At 44.4% G+C, this 13298-nt stretch overlaps 2 protein-coding genes across 2 annotated transcripts; one reads left to right on the forward strand and one right to left on the reverse strand.

Annotated features, from left to right (window-relative positions):
- Positions 1 to 3481: 3481 nt before the first annotated feature.
- bag4 (BCL2 associated athanogene 4) lies at positions 3482 to 9217 on the reverse strand. The gene is made up of 5 exons (XM_084551021.1): positions 8671 to 9217; positions 7651 to 7770; positions 7260 to 7490; positions 6857 to 7126; positions 3482 to 6562 (listed from the first exon to the last, which is right to left on the reverse strand). Exons 1-5 carry the CDS (start codon positions 8761 to 8763, stop codon positions 6092 to 6094), a joined length of 1185 nt encoding a protein of 394 aa, XP_084407147.1. The 5' UTR covers positions 8764 to 9217; the 3' UTR covers positions 3482 to 6091.
- Positions 9218 to 9447: 230 nt separating this feature from the next.
- Positions 9448 to 13200, forward strand: lsm1 (LSM1, U6 small nuclear RNA associated). Its single transcript, XM_084550636.1, has 4 exons — positions 9448 to 9613; positions 9748 to 9816; positions 9986 to 10101; positions 11815 to 13200. The coding sequence occupies exons 1-4, from the start codon at positions 9568 to 9570 to the stop codon at positions 11983 to 11985; spliced, it is 402 nt and encodes a 133-aa protein (XP_084406762.1). The 5' UTR covers positions 9448 to 9567; the 3' UTR covers positions 11986 to 13200.
- Positions 13201 to 13298: the final 98 nt, after the last annotated feature.

Consider the following 13298-nt stretch of genomic DNA (forward strand, 5'->3'; position numbering starts at 1 on the left):
GCACCTCCAGTAAGAAGATCAGATAAGCAAATCGAGTCAGAATTTACATTTAAATACAGCTGCATGTAAAAATCTAACTACTTACCTACTTCTGGCTGGAGCTCAAAGTACGGTATGTTTCTTAAACCACAGACAGAAAAACACAGGTTGGACAGCCTCCCATTTCTATCAGTGGAACCCGGTGAGCCCATGCCCTCAACCAGGAGTTGTCCGCCCTCCTGGACAAGGGTGCCATCGAGCTGGTAGACCCCCTGTCATCACCCGGGGGGTTCTATTCGACTTACTTTCTTGTCGAAAAGAAAGGCGGCGGACTCCGCCCTGTCCTCGACTTGAGGGGACTCAACAGGTTCCTCAAGGTCTTGCGATTTCACATGCTCAGCACTGCAGAGGTCCTGCGTACCGTTGCCAGAGGGGAGTGGTTTACTTCGGTAGACCTGAAGGATGCGTACTTTCATGTCCCCATAGCACCACACCACAGACAATTTCTGCGGTTTGCCTTCCAGGGCCGCCATTTCCAGTTCAGGGTGCTCCCGTTCGGCCTCTCCCTTTCTCCACGGGTGTTCACCAGGTGTGTGGCGGCAGCCCTCTCACCCCTGCAGTCGCGGGGCATGAAGATTCTGCCGTATCTGGACGACTGGCTGATTTGCGCGCCATCCCGGTCTCAAGTGACCCGGGACACGGCGATTCTCCTCTCACATGTGACCCAGCTCGGTCTCAGAGTGAATTTTCTAAAGAGCTGCCTGGTCCCCTCACAGAGTACACTCTTTCTGGGGATGACTCTGGATGCCGTTGCCATGAAGGCCTGTCCATCTCCCCGGCGCGTGGACGACATCCTCCGCCTCCTTCTCCTCTTTCGGGAGGGCCGCTGTTTGCGCTATGTCCTGTATTTGCGCCTCTTAGGCAAGCTGACGGCTGCTGCCACTGTGGTCCCCTTAGGGTTGCTGTCGCTGCGTCCCCTTCAGAGGTGGCTGAACAGCTTCCACTTGGACGCCAAGTGGCACCGGCACAGGAAACTCAAGGTGTCACAGCGTTGCCTCCTTGCTCTGGCTCCATGGAGGGAGAGGTCATTTCTCCTTCGGGGCATGCCCATGGGCTCTATTGCATCCCGTCGGGAGACTGTCACAACGGACGCCTCCCTCTCAGGGTGGGGTGCTGTGTGGCAGAACCGGACAGCTCGCGGGCTGTGGCCTGCACGGGACCGCTCGGAGCACATCAATGTGCTGGAGCTTCGGGCAGTGCACATGGCACTGCAGTCTTTTCTTCCGTTCCTGAGAGCGAGGCATGTGCTAGTACGGACGGACAATGTCTCAGCCGTCTCTCACATAAACCACCAGGGGGGAACCAGGTCAGCACGGCTGTTGCAGGTGACCCGGGACCTCCTCTTGTGCCTAGCCAGCATGAGGGCGATGTACTTGCCGGGAGAACGGAACCGGGCCGCAGACTTCCTATCCCGTGGCAAGCCTCCACCGGGGGAGTGGCGGCTTCATCCAGAGGTGGTGCTCAACATCTGGGACGTCTTTGGCAGGGCAGAGGTGGACCTCTTTGCCACAGAGGAGTCGACCCATTGCCCCCTCTGGTTCTCCTTGACAGAGGAGACCAGCCCTCTGGGCCAGGATGCTCTCGCCCACGATTGGCCGGAGAGTCTTCTCTATGCCTTTCCACCAATCCCTCTGATTCCTCAAGTACTGCAGAGGGTCCTCCAGCAGGGCCACAAGCTGCTGTTGGTAGCCCCCTTCTGGCCGGGGAGGACATGGTTTCCTCTGCTGCACAGACTCTTGTCCTTTTTTCTAAAGGGAGCCTTGAGGTTACGACCCCCACAGGCACAGAGAGCCCCAGCATGGGATCTGCCCCTGGTGCTGGACGCTTTGTGTCTGCCTCCTTTTGAGCCCCTGGCGCAGGCGGAGCTGAAGTGGGTGTCTGCTAAGACTGCTTTTCTCCTCGCCATCACTTCAGCGAAGCGTGTTGGTGAGCTACATGCTCTCTCTGTGAGTGACTCATGTCTGAGATGGAACTCAGATGGCTCAGGGGTCACTCTGTGGCCGAATACGGCTTTTCTTCCCAAGGTTCCGTCATCGTCGAACCTTAACCGACCTATCCACCTGGCACAGTTTATCCCCCCTGCAGGGGAGGAAAGGTTAGGACTGTTGTGCCCTGTGCGGGCTCTGAGAGTCTATATAACTTTGACCGCAAGCATGAGACGGTCAGAACAGCTGTTCCTTTGTTATGGTGGTCCTAAGAAAGGCTGCGCTCTCTCCAAACAGCGACTGTCGCACTGGGTTGTGGATGTCATTACCCAGGCATATAAACACAGTGGTCGCCCTCCGCCATCTGGGGTGAGGTGCCACTCTACTAGGGCTGTCTCTATATCATGGGCGGCTCTGCGCGGCGTGCCCCTGCAGGACATCTATGATGCAGCATCGTGGGCATCACCAACTACCTTCTCCAGATTCTATCGGGTGAATGTGGCCACTCCCCATCCGCTGGGTGTGGCCCTGTTGCCCACCTCTACTGCTTCCTCTCATTGAGGTATGTATTGGCATTCCTCGTGACTTTGTCGTTATGGGTCATCCAGTGCTGAAGCACCGCCTCTGGCGGTCAGTAAGGATGAAATAGAACGAGAGTTACGTGGTTCTATGAATCCTGGATGACCGCCAGAGCGTTCTGTCACTCAGAATCCTTGTGGTTTCGCGAGAAGATTCTGCAGGAACAGATCCTCTGATGTCAACGGAAGATATAGGTTAGCCGGTGTCATCGGGGGTCACAGGTGACTCTGTTGGTATAAACACTCGACCTGCGCATGCGCGAGATGGAGACATTCATTCAGTGCTGAAGCACCGCCTCTGGCAGTCATCCAGGATTCATAGAACCGCAGTTACATACGTAACTCTCGTTTTATCTTCAGCACAAGGTTCATTAAAAATGTGTAGCAGTTTTTAGTTACGGCTTTTTACAGGTTCATCCATTGAAGACAGTCGAAAGATAATTATACATAGTGTCAAATGGAGCAAAATTAATAATGCAGCTGATTTTAGGCACAAGCTTTTTAGCCTCAGATTTACTCACCACTGGGTGTCCCTAGATCTGTTCAGCCATTTGACCTTTCCATTAAACTTAGCCTGTGTGCTTCAAGCCCTTAGGGTATGAGTTATGCTTTTGTATTAATATAGCAGTCTATTTAAAGATCTGAATGCTGCCTGGTGCATGTTGGGAGTGTTGACCTAAGCACAAGTTTATATACAACAAAAAGATATTTTCTGTATATTTGTCTGAACTACATATAGAACATAATGTTTGAGCTCTTAATCTACCATAACTTGTATCTGAATGCTGCGTAAGAAACCAAGCCTTTCCAACTCAAACACAGCTGATCAACATGAACTCAGGTCAATTTTAACTTACTGGAAGTCTAGCAGTTTTTTTTTTTTTTTTGACCTTTACTGGAAATGTACCGCAGTTTTATCTTCAGCACAAGGTTCATTAAAAATGTGTAGCAGTTTGTAGTTACGGCTTTTTACAGGTTCATCCATTGAAGACAGTCGAAAGATAATTATACATAGTGTCAAATGGAGCAAAATTAATAATGCAGCTGATTTTAGGCACAAGCTTTTTAGCCTCAGATTTACTCACCACTGGGTGTCCCTAGATCTGTTCAGCCATTTGACCCTTCCATTAAACTTAGCCTGTGTGCTTCAAGCCCTTAGGGTATGAGTTATGCTTTTGTATTAATATAGCAGTCTATTTAAAGATCTGAATGCTGCCTGGTGCATGTTGGGAGTGTTGACCTAAGCACAAGTTTATATACAACAAAAAGATATTTTCTGTATATTTGTCTGAACTACATATAGAACATAATGTTTGAGCTCTTAATCTACCATAACTTGTATCTGAATGCACTACAGTGAGAGCTAAACATAATATCACACTGAAACACAATCAATTACAGTGTAATGTTCTTCTGTGAAAACAGGGTCCTGGACTACCACCATCTGATCATTATCACAGACAAAGCACACTCCAGCGGCAAAGAGCAAAGGGGTGTTCTTCGCATCGACATACGGTAACTGGCGTATTGACACTTTGCTATCCACATGATGTGAAATAAAAAACTGATTCACTGGTTCTGATGCTCCTCTGCCTTTTGCAGATGCTTCCTGCAGTGGACAAGAGTCAGTGTGGACACCCTGATTTCTTTTTAATGACTGCAGCCACGTACAAAACAAACTGATGTACTTCAAAACCAGCATTAACTTTTTTTTAATATCAATTTGAGAACTACAGTTGCACGTGGGCAGGCCAGGCTTAGCTCCCTGTGTGCACCAATGAGCCTTTGTTGCCCATAACGCTGTCATGGGTTCATTATTTCTCCTTCCTTGGATCTATCTTGATAGATGCCGACAACAGCAGACTGGGAACTCTGCACAAAAGCTGCAGATTTTTAGAAGCTCTGACCAAGTTGCATGGCCATCAAAATCGGTCTCCTTTCAAAGTTGTCTAAATCCTTCCATTTGTCCATTTTCCTGCTTTCAACACACTTTGAGGACAAAACGTTCAACTTGCTGCCCATTGTATCCGACTTGCAGAAGCCATGATAATGATAATGTTTACTCACTGGGCCAGTGATTATGTTTAAACTCACATAATCTAGAAAAAAAAGCAAAGAGAGAATCCCATATCAAAATAAACATTTAGTTAATTTTTTTTTTTTTTAATGTTTTCCTCATTTGTGATCATTTCAATAGTTATCAGGCAAAGATTCCTATCTTGTGCTGTAAAGACTCACAACACCAGAAACTAAACAGCTGTGATACATACGAACAGACACACAAGACAGGTGATTTTTTTTTTTTTTTAACCCCATGCAAACCTTGTGATGTTATTTTTATTTTATTTTACTTTTTTTGTAATAATATAAAACCATCCTCTGAAATATGGCACTATATATTCATACTAAATAAACACACACAAAAGAAATATTTACACAATACAGTGGACTGAGGTGCAAATCTGGTTTGATATAGCAACGATTTTTGAACTGAAGCAAACACAAACTCAACAACTGATTGAATTGCTGTTACCAACACAGTCCATAAGCATAAAACATTACTGAAAATGTTAAAGAAACCCCTTTCCTTTACATATGTGTGATCAAAGAGGGAGGAAAGGAACATAATTTAACAGGTTTTCAAGTAATTCTTAAGCTTGTCTTTTCCTATCTGTAATTACAGTAGTTCCTAATGAAATACAAAGCGTTCATATGTAGGTGTCATTGTAGGTCTGCACTCAGGAAGTAATTTTATCCAAAAGGTAGAATAATGAGGACAGTGATCTTTGGGGTTTTTTCATTAATTTGCTACAGTCTAGGCCCGACGATGAGCTCTGAGATGTCATGAATGTATCGTGTGCTCATCTGACGTTCCAGTGCATGCAGGGCGGGGAGCACAAGGGAAAAGAAAAGCACGGCTTCAGAAAAATGAAGCGATCAGTGAATATGGGCAACTAAGTGTATTGATTCTATCAGCGGAGAGGACGATATCATGATCATGCAAATGGACCGTAAAACGTAAACGGCTGAGGAAGTTGCACGTGTTACATGTAGGGTCAGACAGAAACCGACCCACAATCCTGAGGGACAGCGTGATGAAAATCTGAATATGTTTCACGGGTAAGAGATCACTAACAGTTGAGGCGTGACACTAAATAAATCCATCCTACAGTGACTTTGCTCTGCATTGTGCTGGCAAAGTCAGAACATAAAACATAAGCTGAGCGAGGGTGTCAGGTTGTGTAGCCAGCGCACTCAGCGCACTTATGATATGTACAGTACAACCATCAGCCTTCATGTCTAATACTGCCATAACAGTTAAACTGGCATTATCAGACTTTAAAGATTGATTCCATGTACCAGTAGCTGCCCTGTCTTGTTCTCGGCTCCATGCCTCAAATTTTAGGCATCTAATAATATCATGGTGGTGAAAATAACCTAATAATAACACAGCTATGAAGAACAAGACTAGAACCTCAAAGTGTCCATGGAAGATCTGGAAGAAGAAAACAAGACTTAGTGATCCACAAGCAAATAAATAAGTCCAGTTCAGAAAGCTTTCTTCTCCAGTTGGTCCAGAATGGCCTGGATTCTCTGTACAGCCTCCTTTCGGGCTTGCCGGACATTCTCCTGTCCCTGAGTCTCCACAGAGTCCAGCTCCAGCAGCTCTTTGGTGAGCAGTTCCTCCAGACACCGATAACTCTTGTCTGTTTTTTTGCCAACAAACTCATCAACGTCTTCGTGAAGCAGCATAACCCTGGCCATGACCAGTTGGACTTTAGCTAGGCTGGGGTTATCACTCAGGGTTGGAGGTGCAGCCTGACCTGAAGCTGGTGCTGGAGGTTGGGCTGGGGCTGAGGGAGGGGGCTCCGTTTGTGAAGGATTCAAATCGCCTCTCCCGGTTTTGTTGTACATTTGGGGAGGTGAACTTATTTCAGCAGGCTTTCCGTTGGGTGGATTTGGAGGTGGTGTTGGTCTGGGTTTGGGTCCCACCTGGGGGGCACGTTGGTGCTGTTGATCCTATATTAACACAAGATTGTATTTGTGATACTTGATAATTCTCAATAACAATACCATATAAACACATTAAATGTTAGCTGTACTGTACAGTAGTGAAACTCAGGAATTTTCAAAATTTTTTTTTTGACATAGTTCAGATCAACATAAGTACGTGTTTACTTTATCTAAAATAATTAAGGCATTTTTTTTTCCTTTTACACGAGATGCATCTCCTGATTAAATACTTGTTGTTTTTCATACCAGCCTCTTTCACCCTCAATTACTTAACAAAACAAAAACAATGCAGATGCTTACCTTGGGTTGGTACGGTGGCGGGGCACCAGTTCCAGTTCCTGGCCATGCTGGAGGATGCGGTGGACGGACAGGGTTTCCATAGTGGTTGTGTGGAGGCTGCTGGCCTGGCTGCCATTGCTGCTGTGAGGGTGCATATGGACCGGAGTGTCCCCATGCGTCAGGCTGAGGCCCGGGATGAACAGACTGGCCAGTCGGGTATGGTGGATTGGCAGGCATTGCATGTCCGCCTTCACTGTAGTGGGGGTACGGTCCAGCTGGGTATCCAGGACCCTGAGAGCAGAATCACGAGAGATATGTTGTCAAAAAAACGTTCAGCTTCTTATATATCTCAGTTGAAATGTTGCATATGTGAGGTACTATAAACAACATGTGAACATGTGTGTGTGTGTTTAAATGAACTCACTCCTTGACAGTGTGGACCAGGATAGTGATGATGTTGGTGTTGAGAGTGTGGCTGGCCAGAGGGCCCACTGCTCTGCTCTGCTGGACAGGCCTGGTTAGGATAAGAACCTGGAGCAGGTCTCTGAGGGTCAGCACAGTAGAAAGGGTTCGATGGGTGGAAACCACTTGTTGAGTATTGACTCTGCCCAGGGCTGTAGACTCCGTGGCCATTTGGATATCCTCCAGGCATTACCTACACAAAAGGCACAAAGGGGTTGAATTAGTAATAATAAATGCCATTGTCTGTGTGTAAATGTGTCACCATAGTGATGCAACAGTATTGACACAGTATGAGCAGGGTTACTCCTACATCCTTGGATTAAGAAGAGGTTTTGTTGCATCATGAGCTGTACCTGTGGATTGTACTGTGGCTGAACATCAGATCCTGAAGGATAGGAATTTGCATAGTGTCCTGTGGAATGAGACTGAGGGTACCAGTACTGTGGAGGGTAGCCTGAATACTGAGGAGCGTCCTGTGAACAAAATATTTAACAAAGGAGACTTATTTAAAAAAAAAAAAAAAAAACATTTCTTTCCAAGAGTAGTTTACATCGATCAGGCATTGCATTATGGCTACCTGCAAGACCAGGTGGTGTTTTTCATGTTTTTTTTTTTTTTTAGTTGTTTCTAAACTGTTTTTGTGTGTGTGTCTGTGTCAGGCTGCATCCTGCTGGGGATGACTGCTGCCATCAGAGAGTGTGTCATTGCTATGGGGTGGGGGTGCCTGGTCTGGTCTAGGTGGGTGGTACATGTCTAAGTAACATCCACATGAACGCCAGGTCCAAAAGTTTCCCAGCAGGACATTGTATTTTCACAAGACGGCCAATGTCGTTCACTTCTCCAGTCAGTGGTCATAATGTTGTGGCTGATCGGTATATGTCACAAGTCATAACCATGGATACAAGCAAACACATAGGAAACAACTTCCCTCCTTCAATGCCACTGCCCGTCCCAGAATGTATTATAACTGAGCAAACAGTGGTCCTGACTCATTTTACTGATTGGCGGAACTGGTTTTGCACACACCTGAAACACTGACCGCACAGATAACAACATGAAAGCCGTGCTAAGACTCTGAGGACATACCTCTGCTGCTAAATCCTGCATGTTCTGACATAAGTGTTAGCGCGATTAGCAGTGTTGCCACGTCAAGATAAACGTGACAAACTTGGCCAACAGCTGAACAAGTAGGATAACCGTAACTATTACATAATGTCAGCTAGCTCCGTTAGCCGTCTAGCTAGCATGGACAGGGCTATACGCAAGCTAGCTGCGCAAAAATGGTTTTCCACACAAATTCGCGACGTTTTTTAATTTTTTTACTCAGGCATAGTATAGGACATTGGCTGTTTGTACTGCATCCATTCACTTACCATGCTGTTATTCCAGTTTCCGTGATTATTTGCCGAGTTACAAGTCGAGGGCCAGCCAGTTTTCAGATTTGTCTGCATTTGATGATGGTGCATCAGCTAAGCGCGCTATGCCGCAGCCGTCCAGTCTTCTGTCATTGTAAACAAAAAAAAAAACAAAAAAAAATTAACGAGCCTCGAGATGTTTAGCTGGGTTGCTCCAGACTGATAAAGACAATGTTGCCGTGTTTCCACAGAAGTAGAGATCGTTGTAATCAGGAAATGATTGAATGACGCGGAGCTCGTGTAACGGCGCACTACCCCTTTAATACGGCCCCAAATATGAGCAAAGAGCTCTCACTCTGCCGCTATTTTCTTGCACCGTGAACCTCATCGCGGTGTGAGCTGCGCTAACATCTGCACACACGTTTCCTCACATTTCTCTCGATAAAATTCAAAAATGTCTGTATCATGGTAACGTATGCCGTTTGGAGAAAGAAATTATCTGATTTGGATAAAGTATGACTACACTAGCAAAATTGTTCTGTTGTTCCGATGCTGTGACTGCCACTTGTACATATACGATCTTCGAAATCATATGTGCGTCACAGACGTTATAAGCCAATGGGAAAAAATGTTATAAAATATATATTTTTAAATAATAAACAATACTCTAATCTTTAAAATATATTTGTCGCCTGAGTTACTGTTGTTTACAGATATATATTTTAAGCACATGTACGAAAAGACTAATCATTTCATGGCCTTGTAGCACATAAAGGGTTAAACGTTAAACAGGAAGTTTATCCCGGGCTTGTATAAAGGCGCTTCCTGTGCTCTTCTTGAAAGAAACATATTTTGAAACATTCATGGCTTGATGGTACAGAAAAATACAAGAAATAAAATAAACAGCAGCCCAAGATGAACTACGTACCAGGGACGGCAAGCCTCATTGACGACATCGACAGTAAGTCGGGAGGAGGACGAACACATTCGTTGATAGAGAGGGTTTAGATGTGGCATCGTGTCTGACACAGACTGGATCAGTAGCAACCGATTAAAACTGTCATTTAACGTGTTTGTGTCGCTTGTGTCCTGCAGAGAAGCACCTGGTGCTGCTCCGAGATGGCAGAACACTGATCGGGTACCTCAGAAGCATTGATCAGTTTGGTACAAGTCATTTAATTATCTCCACCTTCTTTTATTACTCATATCGGCTCAAAACACAAGTCGGACCGTTTTCAACTGAAGGCCAAATCCACTTGTTAATACGATTCCCACTGTTTTAAGTTTTTATGTGTCCTGTATACTTTAATCTTCTTCTCTTCTCGTCCTTCAGCCAATTTAGTTTTTCACCAGACAGTTGAGCGCATCCACGTGGGGAAAAAGTTTGGTGACATCCCCAGAGGAATATTCATAGTCAGAGGAGAAAATGTGGTCCTTCTTGGAGAGATCGTAAGTGTGATGGAGTGATGCATATTGAGGTTCAACAACAGTATTATTATTATTACCAACAGAAGTAGTAATTGGGCCTCAGTCAAACTGCAGGTGCAAAACATGTCAACTTGGGAAACTGGGCTGGGATTATTGTTAATTCTACAATCAAATCATATCCGCTTTATTGGCAATGAATATTTGCACACATGAGGAATTTGTTCTCTGCATATCCATTTAGTGAGCACACCTGGAACGGAGGGCAGCCATGCAAGGGGCGGATGGATGGATGGATGGGTAGATGGATACTTTATTTATCCCGAGGCTCTGTGGAAAGATAGATAGATGGATAGATACTTGATTGATCCTGATGGATCAGTATACAGTAGCACCCATAAATCGACACAAATTAAAGTACCACTAAAAGATATATAAAGTAGTACAAAAATAGTAAATGTGAAAGTTTCTGGGGATTTCAAGTTTGGGTTCTTTAAAGCCCCTTGAGACAGTTTGAATTGTTATTGACGCTATATAAATAAGATTGGGTTGTGCTGATTAAAACAAATTGCAAAATTAAAGTCAAAATTACACGGATGTTTAGGTGTTGCTCAAGGTACTTCAGCCATGGACATATTCAACTTGGTGACCGTACGGTTCCTCAACTGTTTTGGTAACCACTAGTTACCAAGGCACACAGGTCTCTGTTTTTATTTCTGGCTTGAAGAACAGTTGGACATTATGAATGCAACAGGGATATTATAGTTTTCTTTTGTTTATCCCTATAAGACGTGACACAAATGAGAACACATCTGGTCTTTGTCATGGTAAATGTGGGTCTTTATTAGAGCACTGCTTGTTTTATACACAAAGATGCAATTCAGCCCAGTTCTTACCTTGAGTGAATTGGGGAAGTCTTCTTTAGGTTGACTATGTTGTCCAGTAGTAAGAGTTGGAAGTAGAGCAACGGAGGCGTGCAGGATTGGGCTGCTAACTGCCGCGCCAGAATGGGCTGTATCCTATAAGTCCTCCATTTCCTGATTCCCACAAGGGAGGGGAGAAGAGACAGAGATAAACCCATGACAGGAGACATGGCGAAACCACACAGTGACACTTGACCTTATAGGCCAGCACAGAGAGTCAACATGACTCATGGTCCCAGGAATATCTCTCTCTTTAAATATACCGCATGCATTCAGTCATTGATTTGCTCTTCCTAGACAGCAGTCTCTCCAGTTAACGAGGATGCTGAGTGCAGCTCATACTGTTAATGCAGAATTGATGGGTAGACGTCACGTCATAATCTAATCTCATTTATATTTTAAGCACAGATGCATCATGGTTTCAAAGCTCAGTGTTTAAGAAGATGTTGGCATCCACTATGATGTTAGTGGTTTGTAGGAGCCTGATAATTAGCCGCATGCACCACTTGAGTTTCAAATCATTATTAATTTATTTCAAATTAAATTGCCAATTTAAATAAAGGAGAGGAAATGATTCGGCCTCTGTGCTGGCCAGATTTGCAGCTAATTAGAGCTGCTGCCTTTTGGTGAGTCACATGTGGCCAACAGTGACAAGTCGGCATCAATAGGGAAGTTTCCAAGTTTAAACTTGAGGTTAAATTTGCAGTTTTCTGTTTAAACAGGCCAGAACACGTGCTACATGCATTCAAGTTTACATGTGCATTGATGTACTGATGAGTGTGGGCCTTAAACAGATGTAACCTTGTTTCTGTAGGACGTGGACAAGCCCTGCGACACGGTCCTTCAGCAGGTCTCCATCGAAGAGATTCTGGAGGAGCAGCGGTTGCAGCAGCAAACCAAACAGGAGACGGAGAAAGTCAAAATGCAGGTCCTGAAGGACAGAGGCCTTTCCATACCTAAAGCTGACAACTTGGACGAATACTAATCCCATCCCGTTTCCACGAACCTGTTCCTCAGTTTGTATTGGACTGAGTTTTATGTTGAACATGAGGGCTTGACCGCATGTCTTTTGATTTGTTTTGTTTTTATTGCGCAAAAGCCAGTATCATGATGGGTCTGTTTACTGTAGTATACTGTATCAATTTAATTTGAATTATTTGTAGAAAACACTTTTTGTTCTTGGAATTACGCTTAATGGCAGCAAAATGGAAAAAAAAAAAAAAAATGTGTTGATCTAAGGTCACTGTGTTGGCAATTTAGCAATCATTTTACAGCAGCACTTTGTATTCTATCAAGATAATAATGTGGTGAGTCATCTTTTTTTTTTTATTTGAGGATATGTGGGTCAGCTGTTGACGAGGAATACTTGCTTTGCTCAATTAAAGAGTTTAGTTTTTCATTATGGAAGACATGCTTGGAAAATTTATGTTACAACAACACATGAGGCCGTTGCCCATTCTGTTTTATTTAATGCATTTAAGGCATTAAAGATGAATGTGGGTAAATCTGGGCCCTCGTCAGCCAGTGGCCTGTGTGATGGCGCCACGGTCCCGACATGCAGACCACGCTGCAATGTGACCTCCAACGTGACTGTGAGGAAGGGACATAATTCATCGGCTACTAATTCAGTTTAGGCAGGCGGCATATCAGTGCATCAGACAGACTCATTGTGTCCTGTTAACAGTGATGAGCTCTGGAGAAATCGATCCTCTCTGCCTTCATCAGTCAATAGGCTTGTTAATCGTTTGGCCGGACAGGCTGAGCTCGGTGTACCAGTCTGTTCAAGCAGCCTGGTGTAGGAACTCCTGAACAAGTTCTAGTCATGTCACGTGATCTTTCCTCAGCGGTTCAATTTTATTAGACCATACTCTGAACTCAGCCCACATGTGGAAAGAACGTTTTCAGAGATACGTCAAGCACGGCTCACAATTATATAAGCGTGGTTTCCGGTCAAACTTCAAAATAAAACTCTCCTTCAAGAGACGGAGCTGGATGTTTTTCTTGCATGTGGTGTAACCGTGGCCTTGATTAGTTATTTTTTTGTTTGTTTGTTTTGTTTTTGTTTTAAATGCTCAGTTGCGATTTTTAGAGATGGGATATAGATACATTTCAGTAAATGCTGAACTCCTAAATGTTTTATTTCATAATCCCTTATAGACAGTGCTGCTTTCGCCACCAGGAAACAAGAGACATCAGTTCAAAAACAATTAAAAAGATATTCTAAGAAGTAGACATACTTTATATTATATTGTAATTATCATACAGTATATAATAAAATTCTATTTTTTGTGTCATTAA

Source organism: Chelon labrosus (genome assembly GCF_963514085.1).
Source record: "Chelon labrosus genome assembly, chromosome: 9".
NCBI classification, from domain to species: domain Eukaryota; kingdom Metazoa; phylum Chordata; class Actinopteri; order Mugiliformes; family Mugilidae; genus Chelon; species Chelon labrosus.

What these genes read in the sequence shown, in the direction of transcription:
- bag4 (XM_084551021.1), bottom strand. Translation starts at nt 8,763, where the DNA reads ATGCACCATCATCAAATGCAGACAAATCTGAAAACTGGCTGGCCCTCG. An exon ending in CTGGTCCACACTGTCAAGGA is followed by an intron (nt 7,127 to 7,259) that starts GTGAGTTCATTT and finishes TTCTGCTCTCAG; the next exon opens with GGTCCTGGATACCCAGCTGG. An exon ending in CGCCACCGTACCAACCCAAG is followed by an intron (nt 6,563 to 6,856) that starts GTAAGCATCTGC and finishes GTGTTAATATAG; the next exon opens with GATCAACAGCACCAACGTGC.
- lsm1 (XM_084550636.1), top strand. Translation starts at nt 9,568, where the DNA reads ATGAACTACGTACCAGGGACGGCAAGCCTCATTGACGACATCGACA. An exon ending in CCTCATTGACGACATCGACA is followed by an intron (nt 9,614 to 9,747) that starts GTAAGTCGGGAG and finishes TGTGTCCTGCAG; the next exon opens with AGAAGCACCTGGTGCTGCTC. An exon ending in TGGTCCTTCTTGGAGAGATC is followed by an intron (nt 10,102 to 11,814) that starts GTAAGTGTGATG and finishes TTGTTTCTGTAG; the next exon opens with GACGTGGACAAGCCCTGCGA.